Source organism: Trachurus japonicus, chromosome 22 (assembly GCF_045865225.1).
Source record: "Trachurus japonicus isolate A0001 chromosome 22, Traja_1.0".
NCBI lineage: Eukaryota > Metazoa > Chordata > Actinopteri > Carangiformes > Carangidae > Trachurus > Trachurus japonicus.
Genome location: NC_140928.1, coordinates 18442138 through 18467666, shown reverse-complemented (window position 1 = coordinate 18467666; position 25529 = coordinate 18442138). Strand labels below are relative to the sequence as shown.

At 42.1% G+C, this 25529-nt stretch overlaps 2 protein-coding genes and 1 pseudogene across 2 annotated transcripts; 1 reads left to right on the top strand and 2 right to left on the bottom strand.

Annotated features, from left to right (window-relative positions):
- Positions 1-310: 310 nt before the first annotated feature.
- Positions 311-5187, bottom strand: LOC146963899 (uncharacterized). The gene is made up of 3 exons (XM_085767959.1): positions 5062-5187; positions 2528-2732; positions 311-582 (listed from the first exon to the last, which is right to left on the bottom strand). The coding sequence occupies exons 1-3, from the start codon at positions 5185-5187 to the stop codon at positions 311-313; spliced, it is 603 nt and encodes a 200-aa protein (XP_085624085.1).
- Positions 5188-9379: 4192 nt separating this feature from the next.
- Positions 9380-12053, top strand: LOC146963898 (uncharacterized; annotated as a pseudogene).
- A 7543-nt stretch (positions 12054-19596) lies between these two features.
- LOC146963897 (uncharacterized) lies at positions 19597-22272 on the bottom strand. The gene is made up of 6 exons (XM_085767531.1): positions 22183-22272; positions 21751-22016; positions 20704-20894; positions 20495-20585; positions 20190-20338; positions 19597-19775 (listed from the first exon to the last, which is right to left on the bottom strand). The coding sequence occupies exons 1-6, from the start codon at positions 22270-22272 to the stop codon at positions 19597-19599; spliced, it is 966 nt and encodes a 321-aa protein (XP_085623657.1).
- Positions 22273-25529: the final 3257 nt, after the last annotated feature.

The following is a 25529-nucleotide window of genomic DNA, read 5'->3' as shown; positions in this document are numbered from 1 at the left end:
CTGTCTAACATCTGCAGGTTAACAAGACATCTGGAAAGTTGAATGCATAAATAATACTCCTGTCTCACATCTGCAGGTTAATAAGACATCTGGAAAGTTGAATGCATACATAATACTCTGTCTAACATCTGCAGGTTAACAAGACATCTGGAAAGTTGAATGCATACATAATACTCCTGTCTCACATCTGCAGGTTAACAAGACATCTGGAAAGTTGAATGCATACATAATACTCCTGTCTCACATCTGCAGGTTAACAAGACATCTGGAAACAGGCTACACATGTCTTCTCACAGTATCTATAAGATCCCTAATTGCACTTTTGGAAACGGGTTGGTTCATTGTTGACCGTACTGTCAAAGAGTTCAGAGATGTTGCTGTACTGCTGTGCAAATTCATGTTCAGCTGCTCTCTGGTTTTCAGCTGTGGAGAATGGGTTTCTCCCAAACATTGACACTTGTGTCAAGGAGGACCCCACTTCCTGCAGGTAAGCATGTGCAGCTCCTGCAGCCTCTGGCAGACAATCTGCTGGCACTTTCTTTGGGCATCCACCCAGAGCCAGTTGATCTGGGATGCCCTTGCCTAAAATAAGCAAATCAAAACACAAATCATCAGGGCTAAGGTTTGGGTAATTAACATCTTACCATCATGCATATCAATCCACCTCAGTGTCTAACCCTCGGAAGCCCTTGAAAAAAAGTTTATTCAAGTGAGCTGTTAGTAAAAAGATACAAGTATTCTGTTAACTTTTATGTTCCTATGCTTGGCTATACAGAAAAGTATTTGGCTTCAATTTTCAGTACAAGGAAATAACTTAATCCATTTAATATACAGGTCAAAAGTTTGGACACACTCAATGCATTTCCTTTATTTTCATGACTATTTACATTGTAGATTACATTCTCAGGTTCACCACTTGAAGCTCACCAAGAGAATGCCAAGAGTGTGCAAAGCAGTAATCAGAGCAAAGGGTGGCTACTTTGAAGAAACTAGAATTGGTGGAGGCAGAGATAGAGGAGGAGGAGGAAGAAGGAGAGGAAGAAGAAAAGAAGAAAGAGAAGACAAAGAAGAAAAGACGTGTTTTCAGTTATTTTACACTTTTTTGTTAATTCCACATGTGTTCATTCATAGTTTTGGTGCCTTCAGTGAGAATCTACAATGGAAATAGTCATGAAAAAAAAGGAAACACATTGAATGAGAAGGTGTGTCCAAACTTTTGGCCTGTACTGTATATGGATCAAAAGATTTCAATCAAAAGATTAAGTACACTTGGCTTGTACTTGCGCTTAATCTATAAATTATTTTACAGACCCCCACCCCACACACACACATACGTTAGATTGACAGATGATGGATCCAATATCATTGGCTGATGAATCGTGAGCAGGTTTACGTATAATCTGTGGCCTGCACTATCCAATGGGAAATCCTGGATTTAATCAAAAATAGAATTTTGCACAAAGTTTGGCCTACATTGTCTGATAGATGAGTTATTACACCAATTATATGACCCAGAGTGGGCTCAAAGTCAATTTTCATTTCTGTACAACTTTAATGATAACTTTTACCTTTTTGGTCCAAAAAATGTAAACTTCAACCCAAACCTTGCAAAGGTACAAAGCAAGATGTCCCAAGTTGGTCTGACAAACAGATTGAGATGTACAGTATATTCCACCACACAGACACAGACGCAGACACAGACACAGACACAGACACAGACACAGACACACAGACACATACAAACAAACATTCCTTGAATTGATAGATAGATGGCAAAACATTTATAAATAAGGCCTGGGGATGGCAAACATGATAACCAAACATCTATCAGAGACAGCGCACATTACAGTAATCAACATTTCAGGTTTTAGCCAAAATGTGTTAGAAAGAGTTAGCTGCTGAGCTCATTCTCATCTGTAGTCCGTGTGATACATTGCAAGTTCTGCCAGAATAGTTACCCTATGTGAAGCATGACAATATGATGATATGCACCCCAGCCTTGTAAATCCACACAATGATCTGGAAGCATTTGGGCATACCCAATTTGAACATTTGAATCAACCCTGTGTTAAAAGGGGGGATAAAATTAGCAACACAATATAGCCTATTCACATAGCAGGCTAAAAGGGACATTTAGATTCAGATTCAGATTCAGTGTAACTGTTGGAGACAGTATTTCATGAGTTAATGAAGTGTTTAAAAAGATTAATAAATAGACATATAAATGCATGATAATAAGAGAGTTAAAAAGAGCTTACGTTTATAAATAAGTTGATAAAAATTATTTCAGTTGTGATATTTAAAAACCTTCATGTGAGGACATTTTATTTTGAAAGTGTGTGGTCACATGAGGTCTGTTGTGAGGGTGAACTGTGGGATTGTGGGTCAGAAGTAGAAAGCGGGACCACAGAGAATGGAGGCAGGAAGTCATGCCACTGAACACTCAGAGATAATTACACTGTGTTCAAGAGGCGCAAACGGTAATTGAGTTTTGTTTCATATGTATTTAATTTTGTGGTATGCTAACCTTGGATCCTGTGTGCATTCCAGGCCTGCACCATCCGGTCAAGTCCAATCTCAGCCACCTGACAGGTAAGCGTGGACACACAATACCGCGTCAAGTTGTCCTCCATGTTGAGTTCCTCCTGGTCCACAAGGTGGATGAGGGCCCTTTTCAGAGGGTAGTTTACCCTATTATTAACCTCTGGCCACATCCTTTCAACAATATGATTCTGTCATTTCAAAAGAGTAAAAACATAATGTTAAATTTAATTTCAATAATGACAATTACCATCTGCACCTAATCATAATCACTGAATAAAAATCCATTTTCTATGACAACAAAGATCAAAGAATTAGTTTAGCTGACAGGAAGTTAGCCAAAACGACCGGATCGCTTACTAAGAACCAGAGACTGGTCAACTACAGTACATAAAGCCCCTCCCTCCACCACACAGACACAAACTCCTCCAGATTAGAGACCATTTTGTAGTAGGTGCTCTACCTTTAGCTGAGTGGCAACTAGACCCCTAAACATGAGCGCAGCATCAGTTGACCCCTGACCTTTCATTTTGTTCCTCCTACTCAGCCAGATACTCATTTTAGCCTGCCCTATCAGGAAGTTGACTAAGGAGACCCTGTTGCGCTGAGCTGCTGTGTAGCGAGGTCCAAACACAAACAGCCTGTCCTCCAGAACCTCTCCCAAACCAGCCAGCATATGCTGCAACATGGAAAAAAGACGGCTCAGTCTTGGACATTCAAGCCACAAGTGCTGCAGAGATTCCTCACAATTACAGAAAAAACACTGACTCCCTGCCCTCGGATCCATATGTGCCCCATATGTGCCACATGTCTGTTTGCAGCCACGGCCCCATGCACCACCCTCCACTGCAGATCCGCAGTGCGTTTCTCTATGGGGGGTTTGTACAGGGACTTCCAGCTGCCTCTGGGAGATTAACCTGGACAAGAGGAGAGGAGAGGAGAGGAGAGGAGAGGAGAGGAGAGGAGAGGAGAGGAGAGGAGAAGAAGAGGAGAGGAGAAGAAGAGGAGGGGAGAGGAGAGGAGAGGAGAGGAGAGAAGAGGAGAGGAGAGAGGGGAGAGGAGAGGAGAGGAGAGGAGAGGAGAGGAGAGGAGAGGAGAGGAGAGGAGAGGAGAGGAGAGGAGAGGAGAGGAGAGGAGAGGAGATTAACCTGGACAAGAGGAGAGGAGAGGAGAGGAGAAGAAGAGGAGAGGAGAAGAAGAGGAGGGGAGAGGAGAGAAGAGGAGAGGAGAGGAGAGGAGAGAAGAGGAGAGGAGAGGAGAGGAGAGGAGAGGAGAGGAGAGGAGAGGAGAGGAGAGGAGAGGAGAGGAGAGGAGAGGAGAGGGCTCTGTATAACCAGATGTGTCCCCAGCAGCCTATAGCAGCTTAGCTAAAAAACGGTTCAGAGCTACTTGAACCAGCCCTAACTAACTAAAAGCCCTGTCATAAAGGAAGGTCTTAACCATAGACTTAAATGTAGTTAGAGTGTCTGCTCAGCACTGACCCCCCCCCCCCTCCACATCAACGGTGAGTGTGTGGAGAGGGTCCACACCTTCCGGTTCCTCGGCGTCCTCATCTCCTCTGACTTCACCTGGACTGAAAACACCACAGCAATCATCAGGAAGGCGCAGCAGCGGTTACATTTCCTGAGAGTACTCAGGAAGTACAACCTGAACTCCTCTCTGCTGCTGGCCTTCTAACGCTCATCTATTGAAAGTATACTCACCTACTGCATCACAGTCTGGTACAGCAGCTGCACCATGGCAGACAGGGAGAGGCTTCAGAGAATCATCAAGGTGGCCCAGAAGATCATTGGCCGCCCCCTCCCCTCCCTGACGGACATCTTCACCTCCCGCTGCCTCACCAGAGCAAAAAACATCACCAAGGACAATACCCACCCTGGCTTCACTCCGTTAGACCTGTTTGCCCTCAGGAAGGCGCTACAGGTGCATCAAATCCAAAACAAATAGACCCAAGAACAGTTTCTTTCCCACAGCCATTACCACTCTGAACTCACACATGCACTGACGCACACAGACACACCCTGGACTACCTCAATACATATTGCAATACACCAAACTACCTCACATACTGTGCAATATACACAAATTCGCTGTGCTATATACTGTGCATATAATTTATTCTTATCTATTTATTTTTATTATTGAAAGTGTTTTTATATTGTATTTTTATAGTATGCTTGTTTGCACTGAAGGGGGGGGAGGGCTTAAAATTTCGTTATACAGTAGTATAATGACAATAAAGGCGTTCTGATTCTGATTCTTTGACCCATGGAGAGAGCTGGTTCCACAGTAAAGGAGCCCGGTAACTGAAGGCTCTACCTCCCAGTCTGTTTTTAGAGATACTGGGAGTCACTAACAGACCTGCGTTCTGGGAGCGGAGTGCTCTGGTAGGACAGTAAGGAATGATTAGTTCTTTCAGATAGGAGGAAGAAGAAGATAAAGCAGACAGAGAAATCAATATTATCAGATAGCAGCTGAGTAATTAAGGGAAAAGGGAAAGAGGACAATAAGCCAACTGACATGTGTTGATGATGTTTGCAGGTACGGCTCCCTTGCTGTGTCATTTCTGTAGCCTGCCAATTTCTCCTGCATGAAAAGAGTCAAGTAAAACTCTCTTCCATGGTCCACTCGTATTTGGTCCCACATTCCATGCTGTAGAACAGCACTTCTGCAAAACAGCAATACACAAGTGTTACAGTTATCAAAACAATTTGATATCTGTGTTTACATCAGCATTGTTGAAGCCAATTTTCGCTCTTGGTTAATGTAGTGATTTGGTTAATCAATAAATTAGTTACAGACAGCATTGTGTAACTGTCACCATTTTTTTTTTTTCATTTTTCAACCAAGCTTGGACTGAACACAGATGTGCGTGGAATCAGAGTCAGAGAGATACAATGTTATAACTATTTTCATTTCCATTTCAATTTATTTTATTTGATCAGAGGGACAATGTAGCCTACACTAACAGACATTCCAATGGAAAGCAAGTGCACTTGATTCTAGCCCTATGGCTAATTTCCACTGATAGTCCCCCTATTCTGAGGTTTATGATGATTTCATGTTCTAAAGCATAAAGAAACAAGTCCAAACCTTCGTACAGCCCTGTGGGAAGCTGCTGCATTGAATGCAGTCCAACATTTAACAAGAAAAATATTTTTTACAGCACGAAGCAGCAGCAGCAGCAGCACTTGTGTGCCCACATGAAAGTTCTTGCTGGGGCTTAAATAAATACCTAACAGTTAAAAAATATCTACTGTTTGCAACTACATTATGGAACATAGAGCACAAAAAGTTACCTGTACACCTCTTGATATATTGTCAGGTTATTTTTCACAGGCATAGTTGAATGGCTGACAATTTGACTGGAAAAACCGTCAACCGAAAGGACATGGGTCACCCCGAACATGACCAGTTTTTCATTCTGATCCATGTGCAGTTTGTGACCCATGTACTTGGCATTGTATGGCACTGGATTTAAGTTCCTTGATCTCTGAGTAATTAAGCAAAAAACAACAACATGTTAGGGCATTTTCACAATAACCTACACTACAAGAATCCTATTAGCGTTTCATAACACCTACCTGATGACGATCTGCATTATATGGCTCGTTAATATGTCTCAGGACACTACCAACGCGCCCCTCTGATGCTCTGATTCCTTTTGAGGACAGGTAGCCAGTCATCATTCTTCTGCCGTATGATGGTCCAGTCTGAAATTGAAGATGAACATGCATTCCTTTTTTATATTCCTATTACAAACCAATTATAATACACACATCATCTTCTTTTGGACAAATTTCTCAATGTTATTGCAAGCATTTAAGGCACATTTCTCAAGGAGTCAAGTGAGCATGCTGAGGAACATGCCCACCTCGAAGGAGCTCCCAACAGAACAACCCTAAACCTCGAAAAGTAAGTGATAAAAGTGTGATTTAGAACTTTTCTGTGGCACAGTGGTAGATCCAGCAGGCCTGTACCACGAAACGAGCTCAGCCTACCCAGGGTTACTCTCAGCCTATCTGAACCTATCCACAACACTGTCACTCCGGATCAGCGGTACCACGACGCTGGTTATCAACTCGGTAACTCAACCCTGGCTTGTCTTATTGAGAATCTGTGAACGCGCACGTATAAAGGGCGGATTCAAGGCAGCAGACAAATCACAACCATGAGCACCGACGGGTCAGAGAAAAGCGAGGTGAGTGCAACGGAGTGCACACTCTTGTGAGGAAGAAAAAAAAAAAGAAGAAGCCCGTGGTCGTGGCCCGACCCGAGTTATTAAATGTTTAATCAGTGCTGATTAAACTTGTAGAATGAATGCAGCTGGATCCGATTCTTTCCTTATATCCTGATTATTTGTGTGTCTCAGTGGCCAAACAACAGAACCATTTTATTATAGGCTATATATTTTCCACCTTTGCTGAGCATAAGGTTTGTTCTGAATTAAAGCAGATATCAGTGGAATGTTTTTGTTAATATAAGTCCTAAATAGTCCTATTTTCCGTCAGCAATCACTTACATGAAGTATTTCAGCCTAAACACGAGTCTCTCCGTCACTCTGCTCTGCTGTAACCCGAGGAGAAAATTTTCCTTGTGGGATACAAGTGTTATCCAATGAGGGGAGAGAACGGCATGAAGGGCTGTGTGTGCAGCCAAGGGATGCGCGTGAATGTGGTGACGTAGCACGAGGACCAATTGATGCCTGACAAGGGCGGGGGCTGCTAACTCATGGTGCGTTCAAGGAAACTCGTACTTTGTGTTTTTCCTTCCTGTGAAGTCATACCAGTTCGATCTGGTACGAGTTCACGGGTCGGAAGTTACGAGTGGCCGTTATAGGGAACTTTCACAGACAACAGGACGGTAAAAACACGAGCTACGGGTTACCTGGAACGCTACCAAGTTGTAGTTGTGACTTGAAGCTGTAACTTACGGTTTCAAAAGCCTGCCTTGAACACAGCATTAGCCGAAACGGCCGTGCCGATGATATCTGCTTTAAATAAAAGCCTGTCCCATATAGACGTGTGTCTCTGTAGACGGTTCCACTCGGCGCACACACACACACACACACCCTCAAAAAAAAAAAAAAAATTGGTCTGGAGAACCGGCAGTCTACCTCGTATGGATAATCAGCGTCATAATCCAACGGGTTTGATCTGTCCCGGAAAATCTGTTGTTGTGATAGACTCGTGTGTTTTCATAACGTATCATAAAGTGGATACATTCACCGCAACTCTGTCCGGAGCTTCGCTACTTTTATTTCCGTCTCCGTGGTAACAGTAACCCCCGGTACAAGGATTTCAAAATAAGAGCACACTGAATATCATAAAACATATTACAGCCATAACGCTCTTCTCACTATCTGGGCTCCGTGTTACCGGTGAGAGGACACGTGTCATTATTCCCGTACAGCTGATTGGCCGGTGGGTGGAGCATATTACTGGATTCAGATAAATCAAGCTACCCTGCCCCGGAGCAGGTTTGCCGTTCAGAGTAAGTTACCATGGTAACTCACATCGGTAATGAATCCAGCTTCGTGGTACCGGAAAGCCAGGGTTAACCCTGAAGTTACCTCGCTAAGCCAGTAATCCTGCTTCGTGGTACAGGCCTCAGTATTGGTGAGTGACAGCATAGTCATGCTGCCTTTGTGGTCTGTGCATTCCACTGGTTTATTGTTTATTCAAACAGGACAATATTGTTAGATTTAAAATAGCAAGATAAGTATGTTTGTCCCGCTATTCTTGTGCTGGATCACCATAGATGGTGAAGAGTGTCATAAGGTTGTTGTTGTTGTTGTTGTTGTCTGTGTGCTCCGTTGTGGCCTACAGTATTATTGAACTCTTTGCAGCTGTTCTCCCATTTGCTCTGAGCTTAGTTTTGTCAGCTTATGACGTGAAATATTAGCCTACATTCTTCATTTAGGCTTGTGTGATTGCTACAGTGCATGGATCTTAGGAACACATCGGCAACAAGAGAGAGCCATGTTGTTTTTCCTATTAATTGGTGGTGCACACCGTTTTTTGTTAGCCAAAATGTAAAAACGATGCTACCTGCAAGTACACTACGGTTATGTTATCACACTAATTTTATGAAAATGCTGTTCCTTACCTCATGAATTGCTTTAGCAATCTCGCTCTCCAGTTTGGAGTCCTGCACCCGTTCTCTGCCTATTCCGTTTTGCATGCAAAATCGACGTATGTTTGCTTTGGAAAATCCTTTGGTCAATCCACATTCAAGGTGGAGATGACCGGAAATTTCTTCATCAGAATAGCCGTGTCTGACCATGCTTTGAATTATTTCTCGGTAGGGTGACAAACTTGACTCCATCCTTCTTCTTCTTCTTCTTCTTCCGCTCTGCTCTGGCAGGACGTGAAATTGTTTTTCCTACTATGGCCATGCCAAGACCCGCCTTACTCCTGATGGTTTTATCTTCGATGTGAAGCACTCTGTGTATTCGTACTGAGAAGGGTGCTATATAAATAAAGTACTTACTTACTTACTTACTCCGCCTCTGATTGGCTATCACAATGCCCTCTACTCTGCCGGTTAGGTTTAGGCAAAGACGGTTGGTTTAGGCGTGTGAAGGGAGTGGTTAAGGTTAGGGTAAGATGCAAGTATAGGCTTAGCCTTGCAGAGGCAGCCAATCAGAGGCGGAGTAAGGCGGGTCTTGAAAAAAAGTATCGCTGGCAGGACCTCTTCTTCTTCGCGGGTTTTTTCACATGCGCAAAACCAATCCGCCAAAAAACCGCCACCGTCCTCTTCCGCTCCAGGTTTCCCGACTGTGCAGGATCGACAGAATAAAACTTCACAAACTGAATAAGCCTAATCGTTTGAGAAAATGGAGACGTACGTGCTGTACAGAGGGAACAAGAGAATAACACTTAAAGAGGATGATATGCGTGTCGACCGGATAGCCCGCATTTTCCAGGTAAGTAATTCAAACTTGCCAGCTTAATTTAGCCTGTCTGTAACTTACCATTTTGAGAAAAAGACACCGAACATAAGAAATAATGCAGTTGCAACAGTGCACATCAAAGATATTATTGATACTTTTTTCAATGTTGCAAAATCTGAACTTTTTTTTTTCCTTCTAGGTCAGCATGGCTAGCCTGTATATCACCGATGCAGCCAACGTTGCTGTTTTTCCCATTGAGAGTGGGTGTTTCAGCTCGTTGGACCTGACTACCAATGGCCATTATGAAGTTCATGGAGAAGTTGGGGACACTGTAGCGACCCCGACAGCCCCAGCTCCATCGCGGCAATTTGCCTTTCGCAGTAGTCAGCCTGTGACACTGACTACTGCGAACATGAGCATGCTGGTGTCGAGATCATCAGTGAGCACGCCTCGGTCATTTCAAAGGTAGGGAGGCATTGGTGTTCTAAATTAATGTGCTTATTAAAAATGGTAATAATGGTAAAGGTAAAGTAAAGGTACTTTATTAGTCACATATACAGCTAGTACAGTGAAATTCTTTCTCTGCATTTAACCCATCCCTGAGGAGCAGTGGGCAGCCACGGTGCGGCGCCCGGGACCAACTCCAGATTATGAGCCAGTGCCTTTGGTCAGGGGCACTGACTGGAGGATCAACCTAGCCAACATGTTTTTAGTGGTGGGGGAAACCGGAGCACCCGGAGGAAACCCACGCAGACACGGGAGAACATGCAAACTCCACACAGAAAGGCCCTGGGCGGCCCGGATTCGAACCCAGGACCTTCTTGCTGTGAGGCAACAGTGCTAACCACTGTGCCACCGTGCTCAACTTTACTCATTTACAATCTCTTTTTAGTAAGCAAAAAGAGCATACTGGATGTAAGTGATTTACAAATCACAAAGGTACAGAGCCTTGTGCTTTAAAGTTGTTAAAAAATACCTACTGTTCAATCAATATAAACATAGCTTCAGATTCTCAAGTATAATCACATGAGGTTGGTAGTCTAGAGTTCAATATTACTGTAAGCACTAGTTATTGGATGTAAAATTCCCTATTTATGAGAGAAGGTGGAGGAGATGATCTGAGTATGCTGCAGGTGTGCAGGATTGTGACTGCCTCAAATGTGTGTTGAACTAATATTCAAGTCAGCATGCATGGTACATTCAGAGTTTCACATGGGCTCACACTTTGGTCTGTTAGGACAACTGAATCACTGTAGTGTAGACTCCATGTTGTTATGTGGTAGCTCGGTTTGCTTCACTGTTTGTTTATGTATTACAGGTCCATTCATGTGTCAGAAATAATGGAGGGGAAGCTTGTCTCAACAAGGTTGGTTATAGTGAGATTCAATGAAGCAGAGGCAAGTGTATCTGCCATCCTGGAGAAACTGAAGGTGGCCATGGGAGACGAAGACGACTACATCCTTACTGACACACTCGGCAATGAAATTGTGGAGTCAGAAGGGACAACTGGTGAATTTTTTTTTTTTGATGTTCATACTGTATGCCAGTGGTCTGAAAGTATTGACATTGCAGTGTTTTATCTTGTTATTCTCTCTGTGTGTCTTTACTCTGCATTTCTCTCATGAAGGGTCTTTGTACTGGAGGCAGAATGCCCGAAAAACCCATGCCATTGAGAAAAAACGCATTCCGGCAATGGCGTCGACGACGATCAAGTAGCAGGTATTGTTTTTTATTTTCCATCAGGCTATAATTTATTCAGGGACTTTTATTTGTTAAGACCTATCTATGCATACAACTTAATTCCTCATATAATTATTTATCAAATGGCTACAATTTCTTGATCTGCTAACGATATGCAAAATGTGCCAAATACAGAAATGACCACGTCCAAATGCTGAGGGACAATGTGGAGGCATCCCAAGGGCTGGAGGAAGTATCAAGGAAGATAACCGACTTGGTGTCCATCAGCCGTGATGTAGTTTGGCCTGAAATCAAACAGGCATTTGTCTGTTTGATTTGCAGAGGTACTGTTTCCAGTCTTTATGTTTGAATATTGCTCAGTGAAACACAGAAGTAATCTTTCGCCTTTTTTTTTCAAGAAATATTGCTTTAAAAAACTCTATTATGTTCAACCAGAACCCTTGGGCTTTTTCTGTAGTAATTTAACAACTTATATGACCTTTTCAAATTTTGATGGTCATCAGCAATCACACTGTGTTAACTTCACGGGTGACAAAAGTACACTTAAAATAATTGAGTTGAAGTTGAGATGCTTGTGTAAAAAAAAAAAGACTCTGGTAAAACTAGAAATACCGATTCAACTTCTAAAATTGTTTTTTGTGAATTGCCAGTTTATTTTTCTGAAGTTCCAATCTCAAATCAATATCAATATTTAAAATGTACGTGTCCTTTTTTCTCTCTCTCTTTTTTTTTTTTAGCTTCAATGACTCAGCCGATGTTCTCCTCCTGCTGTCGGACCCTGGTCGGGTGTAAAGTCTGTGTGGAAGAATGGAAGAAGACGTCAGATCACTGCCTTAAGTGCAGGGATGTCCAGCCCGTATATACAGAGGTGGCTGGACTCTCTGCAGCAATGGATAACTTGAGGTCCCTTCCGTAAAGGTGGCTACGCTAGCTTTGTGTTTGGTGTAGTTGAGAAGTTTCAGGGATGTTTTTATGATGTTTTAATGCGTGACAGTTATTAATTTGTTAATGTGTGACAGCTTAGTTTCACTTTGTAAAGTAGCCTACCTGCAGATGTTTATGTATGCATTCAACTTTCCAGATGCCCTGTTAACCTGCAGATGTGAGACAGGAGTATTATGTATGCATTCAACTTTCCAGATGTCTTGTTAACCTGCAGATGTGAGACAGGAGTATTATGTATGCATTCAACTTTCCAGATGTCTTGTTAACCTGCAGATGTGAGACAGGAGTATTATGTATGCATTCAACTTTCCAGATGTCTTGTTAACCTGCAGATGTGAGACAGGAGTATTATGTATGCATTCAACTTTCCAGATGTCTTATTAACCTGCAGATGTTAGACAGAGTATTATGTATGCATTCAACTTTCCAGATGTCTTATTAACCTGCAGATGTGAGACAGGAGTATTATGTATGCATTCAACTTTCCAGATGTCTTATTAACCTGCAGATGTGAGACAGGAGTATTATGTATGCATTCAACTTTCCAGATGTCTTGTTAACCTGCAGATGTGAGACAGGAGTATTATGTATGCATTCAACTTTCCAGATGTCTTATTAACCTGCAGATGTTAGACAGAGTATTATGTATGCATTCAACTTTCCAGATGTCTTGTTAACCTGCAGATGTGAGACAGGAGTATTATGTATGCATTCAACTTTCCAGATGTCTTGTTAACCTGCAGATGTGAGACAGGAGTATTATGTATGCATTCAACTTTCCAGATGTCTTGTTAACCTGCAGATGTGAGACAGGAGTATTATGTATGCATTCAACTTTCCAGATGTCTTATTAACCTGCAGATGTTAGACAGAGTATTATGTATGCATTCAACTTTCCAGATGTCTTATTAACCTGCAGATGTGAGACAGGAGTATTATGTATGCATTCAACTTTCCAGATGTCTTATTAACCTGCAGATGTGAGACAGGAGTATTATGTATGCATTCAACTTTCCAGATGTCTTGTTAACCTGCAGATGTGAGACAGGAGTATTATGTATGCATTCAACTTTCCAGATGTCTTATTAACCTGCAGATGTTAGACAGAGTATTATGTATGCATTCAACTTTCCAGATGTCTTGTTAACCTGCAGATGTGAGACAGGAGTATTATGTATGCATTCAACTTTCCAGATGTTTTGTGAACCTGCTTCCTTCCTACTCTGGTTAAGTGTTACCAATTGCTGTATTAAAGAAACGCTGCATTCTCTCAAGTGACGAAAAATGCTGCTGAAAAATCTCTTTGCTTTTTCTTTCTTTTTTTTGTCAATGTGTTTGGACATTACTTTTAATGATGTTAACTAGATCTTATAAATGGCCTATAAGAATCTCCTCTGTGCAACTATTTATGTAGTCAGTCAATGATCAAACTAGTACCATGAATATAAATTACAGTCCAAACGGGTTAGGCAATGCAAGGCAATTTTATTTGTATAGCCCGTTTTTACAAACGGTTTGTCTCAAAGGGGTTTACTGTAGCATGAGCATCATAACAACATCCTCTTCCCTTAAACCCTCACATCCACTGAGCAGGCTGGTTTAACAGGCTGGCGAGGGGGAAGGGGGTTGATTCAGGTGGTGGTTGGTGCAGAGGGATGGAGCTGTGGAGAATCTGTGGAAACACAGAGAGTGCGGGACGCCAAGGCCAAACTACAAGGTGAGAGGGGGGCGTGGGGGGTCTGTCTACTTAAATGTAGAGTGTCTGCATCTCTGACCTATGGAGAGAGCTGGTTCCACAGTGAAGGAGCCCAACTCTCTTATCAACTTTTTTATTAGCACATCAGTCAACAGTTCTTTCTCACATACATACCGTACATGATATGAAAATAACTAAGCTTCACTAGCCATTATCTGGTACAAAAGAAAATGCTATGTCCCTGCATTCTCTAAGCTATGGTACAATAAGGACACCTCCTGAAGAGTGATCCAACCAAAACCCTCACAACTTAGCCATGTGGTTTGTGTAACTCTGAATGACTCATTGTTGTGCACTTTAACAGCATTATTTGTGTTTTATCCTGGGATGACAATACAAGACTTCCATGAATGTATAGGACGAAGCATAGGCCTAATACATCCTGGAATGAGTGAAGCTTGCTGACATTGTTATATTATATATAATAGAAAATAGATTTTATTTTTTATTATTATTATTTTTATCTCAAGTAATTATGCCTGGAAATAAAGGTTAAATAAAAATAAATAAATTAAAATGACTGTCACAACTGCCATGAGCAAAGATCAAAACCATTTTTAATCTAGGTATAGCCTATATTGAACGAAGTTACTGTAACTATACAGTCTTTGTCACTGTACAGAGTAAACACTCTGTACTCACTAGCCTATAGCCTATAGGCACACCCCTCGCTTTCAATAATACACACGATATGTGAGCCTCCGTCGTAGTAAAGCCCTCAGATCTACTCTACATGTAATACCTGCGCCACCTTGTGGCTAAACATACACTAGGCTACACTGAAGTCATCATAACTTCATAAGTTCTCATTTTCATTATGAATACCGTATTTCCTCTAATAGTAGCCGGTATCTATTTAATAGCCGGGTCTGTTATAATGGCCGGGGGCGTGGTTTACACGAACAAATAAAGGCCGGCCCCAAATACAGGCCGGGTCAATGGGAAAAAAACAAACAAACAGAAAAAACCTGAATTTCAGTCACTGTGGATGCACTGGTCTCAGGCGGCCAAACACGGATGCAGTAACCCACAAGTGCCAGCAGATGGCAGTAGCTAGATCTGAAGTGCCACATGAACCCACGCTTCAAGGAAACAGTCACTGACAACTCGACCGAAGAGAGCTTTAGCAGCATGGCGTGTCACTACCCGATTTGCGACGCTACCCGATCTGTGACAAATTCACGGCATTCATGGTCATTCATGGTCATTCATTCTGACCACTTGTGCTCCAGCGTTTATTAGCCTAATCCTGTCCAGCTGATTGCTGCTGTTGCGGTACCTGCTACAGTAATGTGTAAAAAAATATAATTAATTGTAGGCAGAATGAAAACTGAGCACGGTAACTGTCAAATTTGAGCACCAGCATGAAACAGAGGAAGAAATAATAGCCTCTCTCAAATATAAGCCGGTCTCCAATACAGGCCGGTTCCCCTGGGCAGCTAAAGTAAATAAAGGCCTCGGCCTCTATTAGAGGAAATACGGTAGCCTACTATTATTGTTATTTGAAGCCGTGTCAGTCTTGGCTGTGGGTGATGGGATCCTCTATGTCTGCTAGTGTCTGTAGCCTAGCCTACAGTAATATTTTTGTCGACATTATTAAATTGAGGAACTTTTATTTTGAAGGGCACAGGGCAAGGAAGCACACTAGGACCCGCCCACCCACGGAAACAAAATATTGAGTGGTAAAGTCGTTTTGTTAAATAAGAACCAAAAACGAGAAAACGAACTGAAATTTTGATTTCCGTTTTTTTTTCCAAAACGAAAAAACGAAAAAACGGCTTGTTTCTGGTTCCTCCTTATGTCAATTATTCCCAGAAAACAGACTGATAAAACGTACCTTGGTCATTAAACATATGTTGTTCATTCGTCTCATATAAACATAAAATCTCACTCTTGTTGATATTAAGTTTAAGACCTGAGGCTTCTGAAAATTCACCAGTCACCTGTAGTGCAGCTTGTATTTGCATTTTATCTTTGAGAAATAAAACCGTGTCATCAGCCAGCTGTGAAATCTTTACCTCTCGACTGAATATTGTTAAACCTTGAATACCTGGGTTGTGTGAAATGTTTAAAAATAGAAGTTCGGCAACAACCAAAAATAAGAAACAGGAAATAGGACAGCCTTGACGACCAAGGTACGTTTTATCAGTCTGTTTTCTGGGAATAATTGACATAAGGAGGAACCAGAAACAAGCCGTTTTTTCGTTTTTTCGTTTTGGAAAAAAAAAACGGAAATCAAAATTTCAGTTCGTTTTCTCGTTTTTGGTTCTTATTTAACAAAACGACTTTACCACTCAATATTTTGTTTCCGTGGGTGGGCGGGTCCTAGTGTGCTTCCTTGCCCTGTGCCCTTCAAAATAAAAGTTCCTCAATTTAATAATGTCGACAAAAATATTACTGTAGGCTAGGCTACAGACACTAGCAGACATAGAGGATCCCATCACCCACAGCCAAGACTGACACGGCTTCAAATAACAATAATAGTAGGCTACCGTATTTCCTCTAATAGAGGCCGAGGCCTTTATTTACTTTAGCTGCCCAGGGGAACCGGCCTGTATTGGAGACCGGCTTATATTTGAGAGAGGCTATTATTTCTTCCTCTGTTTCATGCTGGTGCTCAAATTTGACAGTTACCGTGCTCAGTTTTCATTCTGCCTACAATTAATTATATTTTTTTACACATTACTGTAGCAGGTACCGCAACAGCAGCAATCAGCTGGACAGGATTAGGCTAATAAACGCTGGAGCACAAGTGGTCAGAATGAATGACCATGAATGACCATGAATGCCGTGAATTTGTCACAGATCGGGTAGCGTCGCAAATCGGGTAGTGACACGCCATGCTGCTAAAGCTCTCTTCGGTCGAGTTGTCAGTGACTGTTTCCTTGAAGCGTGGGTTCATGTGGCACTTCAGATCTAGCTACTGCCATCTGCTGGCACTTGTGGGTTACTGCATCCGTGTTTGGCCGCCTGAGACCAGTGCATCCACAGTGACTGAAATTCAGGTTTTTTCTGTTTGTTTGTTTTTTTCCCATTGACCCGGCCTGTATTTGGGGCCGGCCTTTATTTGTTCGTGTAAACCACGCCCCCGGCCATTATAACAGACCCGGCTATTAAATAGATACCGGCTACTATTAGAGGAAATACGGTATTCATAATGAAAATGAGAACTTATGAAGTTATGATGACTTCAGTGTAGCCTAGTGTATGTTTAGCCACAAGGTGGCGCAGGTATTACATGTAGAGTAGATCTGAGGGCTTTACTACGACGGAGGCTCACATATCGTGTGTATTATTGAAAGCGAGGGGTGTGCCTATAGGCTATAGGCTAGTGAGTACAGAGTGTTTACTCTGTACAGTGACAAAGACTGTATAGTTACAGTAACTTCGTTCAATATAGGCTATACCTAGATTAAAAATGGTTTTGATCTTTGCTCATGGCAGTTGTGACAGTCATTTTAATTTATTTATTTTTATTTAACCTTTATTTCCAGGCATAATTACTTGAGATAAAAATAATAATAATAAAAAATAAAATCTATTTTCTATTATATATAATATAACAATGTCAGCAAGCTTCACTCATTCCAGGATGTATTAGGCCTATGCTTCGTCCTATACATTCATGGAAGTCTTGTATTGTCATCCCAGGATAAAACACAAATAATGCTGTTAAAGTGCACAACAATGAGTCATTCAGAGTTACACAAACCACATGGCTAAGTTGTGAGGGTTTTGGTTGGATCACTCTTCAGGAGGTGTCCTTATTGTACCATAGCTTAGAGAATGCAGGGACATAGCATTTTCTTTTGTACCAGATAATGGCTAGTGAAGCTTAGTTATTTTCATATCATGTACGGTATGTATGTGAGAAAGAACTGTTGACTGATGTGCTAATAAAAAAGTTGATAAGAGAGTTGGGCTCCTTCACTGTGGAACCAGCTCTCTCCATAGGTCAGAGATGCAGACACTCTACATTTAAGTAGACAGACCCCCCACGCCCCCCTCTCACCTTGTAGTTTGGCCTTGGCGTCCCGCACTCTCTGTGTTTCCACAGATTCTCCACAGCTCCATCCCTCTGCACCAACCACCACCTGAATCAACCCCCTTCCCCCTCGCCAGCCTGTTAAACCAGCCTGCTCAGTGGATGTGAGGGTTTAAGGGAAGAGGATGTTGTTATGATGCTCATGCTACAGTAAACCCCTTTGAGACAAACCGTTTGTAAAAACGGGCTATACAAATAAAATTGCCTTGCATTGCCTAACCCGTTTGGACTGTAATTTATATTCATGGTACTAGTTTGATCATTGACTGACTACATAAATAGTTGCACAGAGGAGATTCTTATAGGCCATTTATAAGATCTAGTTAACATCATTAAAAGTAATGTCCAAACACATTGACAAAAAAAAGAAAGAAAAAGCAAAGAGATTTTTCAGCAGCATTTTTCGTCACTTGAGAGAATGCAGCGTTTCTTTAATACAGCAATTGGTAACACTTAACCAGAGTAGGAAGGAAGCAGGTTCACAAAACATCTGGAAAGTTGAATGCATACATAATACTCCTGTCTCACATCTGCAGGTTAACAAGACATCTGGAAAGTTGAATGCATACATAATACTCTGTCTAACATCTGCAGGTTAATAAGACATCTGGAAAGTTGAATGCATACATAATACTCCTGTCTCACATCTGCAGGTTAACAAGACATCTGGAAAGTTGAATGCATACATAATACTCCTGTCTCACATCTGCAGGTTAATAAGACATCTGGAAAGTTGAATGCATACATAATACTCCTGTCTCACATCTGCAGGTTAATAAGACATCTGGAAAGTTGAATGCATACATAATACTCTGTCTAACATCTGCAGGTTAATAAGACATCTGGAAAGTTGAATGCATACATAATACTCCTGTCTCACATCTGCAGGTTAACAAGACATCTGGAAAGTTGAATGCATACATAATACTCCTGTCTCACATCTGCAGGTTAACAAGACATCTGGAAAGTTGAATGCATACATAATACTCCTGTCTCACATCTGCAGGTTAACAAGACATCTGGAAAGTTGAATGCATACATAATACTCTGTCTAACATCTGCAGGTTAATAAGACATCTGGAAAGTTGAATGCATACATAATACTCCTGTCTCACATCTGCAGGTTAACAAGACATCTGGAAAGTTGAATGCATACATAATACTCCTGTCTCACATCTGCAGGTTAATAAGACATCTGGAAAGTTGAATGCATACATAATACTCCTGTCTCACATCTGCAGGTTAATAAGACATCTGGAAAGTTGAATGCATACATAATACTCTGTCTAACATCTGCAGGTTAATAAGACATCTGGAAAGTTGAATGCATACATAATACTCCTGTCTCACATCTGCAGGTTAACAAGACATCTGGAAAGTTGAATGCATACATAATACTCCTGTCTCACATCTGCAGGTTAACAAGACATCTGGAAAGTTGAATGCATACATAATACTCCTGTCTCACATCTGCAGGTTAACAAGACATCTGGAAAGTTGAATGCATACATAATACTCCTGTCTCACATCTGCAGGTTAACAGGGCATCTGGAAAGTTGAATGCATACATAAACATCTGCAGGTAGGCTACTTTACAAAGTGAAACTAAGCTGTCACACATTAACAAATTAATAACTGTCACGCATTAAAACATCATAAAAACATCCCTGAAACTTCTCAACTACACCAAACACAAAGCTAGCGTAGCCACCTTTACGGAAGGGACCTCAAGTTATCCATTGCTGCAGAGAGTCCAGCCACCTCTGTATATACGGGCTGGACATCCCTGCACTTAAGGCAGTGATCTGACGTCTTCTTCCATTCTTCCACACAGACTTTACACCCAACCAGGGTCCGACAGCAGGAGGAGAACATCGGCTGAGTCATTGAAGCTAAAAAAAAAAAAGAGAGAGAGAAAAAAGGACACGTACATTTTAAATATTGATATTGATTTGAGATTGGAACTTCAGAAAAATAAACTGGCAATTCACAAAAAACAATTTTAGAAGTTGAATCGGTATTTCTAGTTTTACCAGAGTCTTTTTTTTTTTACACAAGCATCTCAACTTCAACTCAATTATTTTAAGTGTACTTTTGTCACCCGTGAAGTTAACACAGTGTGATTGCTGATGACCATCAAAATTTGAAAAGGTCATATAAGTTGTTAAATTACTACAGAAAAAGCCCAAGGGTTCTGGTTGAACATAATAGAGTTTTTTAAAGCAATATTTCTTGAAAAAAAAAGGCGAAAGATTACTTCTGTGTTTCACTGAGCAATATTCAAACATAAAGACTGGAAACAGTACCTCTGCAAATCAAACAGACAAATGCCTGTTTGATTTCAGGCCAAACTACATCACGGCTGATGGACACCAAGTCGGTTATCTTCCTTGATACTTCCTCCAGCCCTTGGGATGCCTCCACATTGTCCCTCAGCATTTGGACGTGGTCATTTCTGTATTTGGCACATTTTGCATATCGTTAGCAGATCAAGAAATTGTAGCCATTTGATAAATAATTATATGAGGAATTAAGTTGTATGCATAGATAGGTCTTAACAAATAAAAGTCCCTGAATAAATTATAGCCTGATGGAAAATAAAAAACAATACCTGCTACTTGATCGTCGTCGACGCCATTGCCGGAATGCGTTTTTCTCAATGGCATGGGTTTTTCGGGCATTCTGCCTCCAGTACAAAGACCCTTCATGAGAGAAATGCAGAGTAAAGACACACAGAGAGAATAACAAGATAAAACACTGCAATGTCAATACTTTCAGACCACTGGCATACAGTATGAACATCAAAAAAAAAAAATTCACCAGTTGTCCCTTCTGACTCCACAATTTCATTGCCGAGTGTGTCAGTAAGGATGTAGTCGTCTTCGTCTCCCATGGCCACCTTCAGTTTCTCCAGGATGGCAGATACACTTGCCTCTGCTTCATTGAATCTCACTATAACCAACCTTGTTGAGACAAGCTTCCCCTCCATTATTTCTGACACATGAATGGACCTGTAATACATAAACAAACAGTGAAGCAAACCGAGCTACCACATAACAACATGGAGTCTACACTACAGTGATTCAGTTGTCCTAACAGACCAAAGTGTGAGCCCATGTGAAACTCTGAATGTACCATGCATGCTGACTTGAATATTAGTTCAACACACATTTGAGGCAGTCACAATCCTGCACACCTGCAGCATACTCAGATCATCTCCTCCACCTTCTCTCATAAATAGGGAATTTTACATCCAATAACTAGTGCTTACAGTAATATTGAACTCTAGACTACCAACCTCATGTGATTATACTTGAGAATCTGAAGCTATGTTTATATTGATTGAACAGTAGGTATTTTTTAACAACTTTAAAGCACAAGGCTCTGTACCTTTGTGATTTGTAAATCACTTACATCCAGTATGCTCTTTTTGCTTACTAAAAAGAGATTGTAAATGAGTAAAGTTGAGCACGGTGGCACAGTGGTTAGCACTGTTGCCTCACAGCAAGAAGGTCCTGGGTTCGAATCCCGGGCCGCCCAGGGCCTTTCTGTGTGGAGTTTGCATGTTCTCCCCGTGTCTGCGTGGGTTTCCTCCGGGTGCTCCGGTTTCCCCCACCACTAAAAACATGTTGGCTAGGTTGATCCTCCAGTCAGTGCCCCTGACCAAAGGCACTGGCTCATAATCTGGAGTTGGTCCCCGGGCGCCGCACCGTGGCTGCCCACTGCTCCTCAGGGATGGGTTAAATGCAGAGAAAGAATTTCACTGTACTAGCTGTATATGTGACTAATAAAGTACCTTTACTTTACCTTTACCATTATTACCATTTTTAATAAGCACATTAATTTAGAACACCAATGCCTCCCTACCTTTGAAATGACCGAGGCGTGCTCACTGATGATCTCGACACCAGCATGCTCATGTTCGCAGTAGTCAGTGTCACAGGCTGACTACTGCGAAAGGCAAATTGCCGCGATGGAGCTGGGGCTGTCGGGGTCGCTACAGTGTCCCCAACTTCTCCATGAACTTCATAATGGCCATTGGTAGTCAGGTCCAACGAGCTGAAACACCCACTCTCAATGGGAAAAACAGCAACGTTGGCTGCATCGGTGATATACAGGCTAGCCATGCTGACCTAGAAGGAAAAAAAAAAGTTCTGATTTTGCAACATTGAAAAAAGTACCAATAATATCTTTGATGTGCACTGTTGCAACTGCATTATTTCTTATGTTCGGTGTCTTTTTCTCAAAATGGTAAGTTACAGACAGGCTAAATTAAGCTGGCAAGTTTGAATTACTTACCTGGAAAATGCGGGCTATCCGGTCGACACGCATATCATCCTCTTTAAGTGTTATTCTCTTGTTCCCTCTGTACAGCACGTACGTCTCCATTTTCTCAAACGATTAGGCTTATTCAGTTTGTGAAGTTTTATTCTGTCGATCCTGCACAGTCGGGAAACCTGGAGCGGAAGAGGACGGTGGCGGTTTTTTGGCGGATTGGTTTTGCGCATGTGAAAAAACCCGCGAAGAAGAAGAGGTCCTGCCAGCGATACTTTTTTTCAAGACCCGCCTTACTCCGCCTCTGATTGGCTGCCTCTGCAAGGCTAAGCCTATACTTGCATCTTACCCTAACCTTAACCACTCCCTTCACACGCCTAAACCAACCGTCTTTGCCTAAACCTAACCGGCAGAGTAGAGGGCATTGTGATAGCCAATCAGAGGCGGAGTAAGTAAGTAAGTAAGTACTTTATTTATATAGCACCCTTCTCAGTACGAATACACAGAGTGCTTCACATCGAAGATAAAACCATCAGGAGTAAGGCGGGTCTTGGCATGGCCATAGTAGGAAAAACAATTTCACGTCCTGCCAGAGCAGAGCGGAAGAAGAAGAAGAAGAAGAAGGATGGAGTCAAGTTTGTCACCCTACCGAGAAATAATTCAAAGCATGGTCAGACACGGCTATTCTGATGAAGAAATTTCCGGTCATCTCCACCTTGAATGTGGATTGACCAAAGGATTTTCCAAAGCAAACATACGTCGATTTTGCATGCAAAACGGAATAGGCAGAGAACGGGTGCAGGACTCCAAACTGGAGAGCGAGATTGCTAAAGCAATTCATGAGGTAAGGAACAGCATTTTCATAAAATTAGTGTGATAACATAACCGTAGTGTACTTGCAGGTAGCATCGTTTTTACATTTTGGCTAACAAAAAACGGTGTGCACCACCAATTAATAGGAAAAACAACATGGCTCTCTCTTGTTGCCGATGTGTTCCTAAGATCCATGCACTGTAGCAATCACACAAGCCTAAATGAAGAATGTAGGCTAATATTTCACGTCATAAGCTGACAAAACTAAGCTCAGAGCAAATGGGAGAACAGCTGCAAAGAGTTCAATAATACTGTAGGCCACAACGGAGCACACAGACAACAACAACAACAACAACAACCTTATGACACTCTTCACCATCTATGGTGATCCAGCACAAGAATAGCGGGACAAACATACTTATCTTGCTATTTTAAATCTAACAATATTGTCCTGTTTGAATAAACAATAAACCAGTGGAATGCACAGACCACAAAGGCAGCATGACTATGCTGTCACTCACCAATACTGAGGCCTGTACCACGAAGCAGGATTACTGGCTTAGCGAGGTAACTTCAGGGTTAACCCTGGCTTTCCGGTACCACGAAGCTGGATTCATTACCGATGTGAGTTACCATGGTAACTTACTCTGAACGGCAAACCTGCTCCGGGGCAGGGTAGCTTGATTTATCTGAATCCAGTAATATGCTCCACCCACCGGCCAATCAGCTGTACGGGAATAATGACACGTGTCCTCTCACCGGTAACACGGAGCCCAGATAGTGAGAAGAGCGTTATGGCTGTAATATGTTTTATGATATTCAGTGTGCTCTTATTTTGAAATCCTTGTACCGGGGGTTACTGTTACCACGGAGACGGAAATAAAAGTAGCGAAGCTCCGGACAGAGTTGCGGTGAATGTATCCACTTTATGATACGTTATGAAAACACACGAGTCTATCACAACAACAGATTTTCCGGGACAGATCAAACCCGTTGGATTATGACGCTGATTATCCATACGAGGTAGACTGCCGGTTCTCCAGACCAATTTTTTTTTTTTTTTTGAGGGTGTGTGTGTGTGTGTGTGCGCCGAGTGGAACCGTCTACAGAGACACACGTCTATATGGGACAGGCTTTTATTTAAAGCAGATATCATCGGCACGGCCGTTTCGGCTAATGCTGTGTTCAAGGCAGGCTTTTGAAACCGTAAGTTACAGCTTCAAGTCACAACTACAACTTGGTAGCGTTCCAGGTAACCCGTAGCTCGTGTTTTTACCGTCCTGTTGTCTGTGAAAGTTCCCTATAACGGCCACTCGTAACTTCCGACCCGTGAACTCGTACCAGATCGAACTGGTATGACTTCACAGGAAGGAAAAACACAAAGTACGAGTTTCCTTGAACGCACCATGAGTTAGCAGCCCCCGCCCTTGTCAGGCATCAATTGGTCCTCGTGCTACGTCACCACATTCACGCGCATCCCTTGGCTGCACACACAGCCCTTCATGCCGTTCTCTCCCCTCATTGGATAACACTTGTATCCCACAAGGAAAATTTTCTCCTCGGGTTACAGCAGAGCAGAGTGACGGAGAGACTCGTGTTTAGGCTGAAATACTTCATGTAAGTGATTGCTGACGGAAAATAGGACTATTTAGGACTTATATTAACAAAAACATTCCACTGATATCTGCTTTAATTCAGAACAAACCTTATGCTCAGCAAAGGTGGAAAATATATAGCCTATAATAAAATGGTTCTGTTGTTTGGCCACTGAGACACACAAATAATCAGGATATAAGGAAAGAATCGGATCCAGCTGCATTCATTCTACAAGTTTAATCAGCACTGATTAAACATTTAATAACTCGGGTCGGGCCACGACCACGGGCTTCTTCTTTTTTTTTTTCTTCCTCACAAGAGTGTGCACTCCGTTGCACTCACCTCGCTTTTCTCTGACCCGTCGGTGCTCATGGTTGTGATTTGTCTGCTGCCTTGAATCCGCCCTTTATACGTGCGCGTTCACAGATTCTCAATAAGACAAGCCAGGGTTGAGTTACCGAGTTGATAACCAGCGTCGTGGTACCGCTGATCCGGAGTGACAGTGTTGTGGATAGGTTCAGATAGGCTGAGAGTAACCCTGGGTAGGCTGAGCTCGTTTCGTGGTACAGGCCTGCTGGATCTACCACTGTGCCACAGAAAAGTTCTAAATCACACTTTTATCACTTACTTTTCGAGGTTTAGGGTTGTTCTGTTGGGAGCTCCTTCGAGGTGGGCATGTTCCTCAGCATGCTCACTTGACTCCTTGAGAAATGTGCCTTAAATGCTTGCAATAACATTGAGAAATTTGTCCAAAAGAAGATGATGTGTGTATTATAATTGGTTTGTAATAGGAATATAAAAAAGGAATGCATGTTCATCTTCAATTTCAGACTGGACCATCATACGGCAGAAGAATGATGACTGGCTACCTGTCCTCAAAAGGAATCAGAGCATCAGAGGGGCGCGTTGGTAGTGTCCTGAGACATATTAACGAGCCATATAATGCAGATCGTCATCAGGTA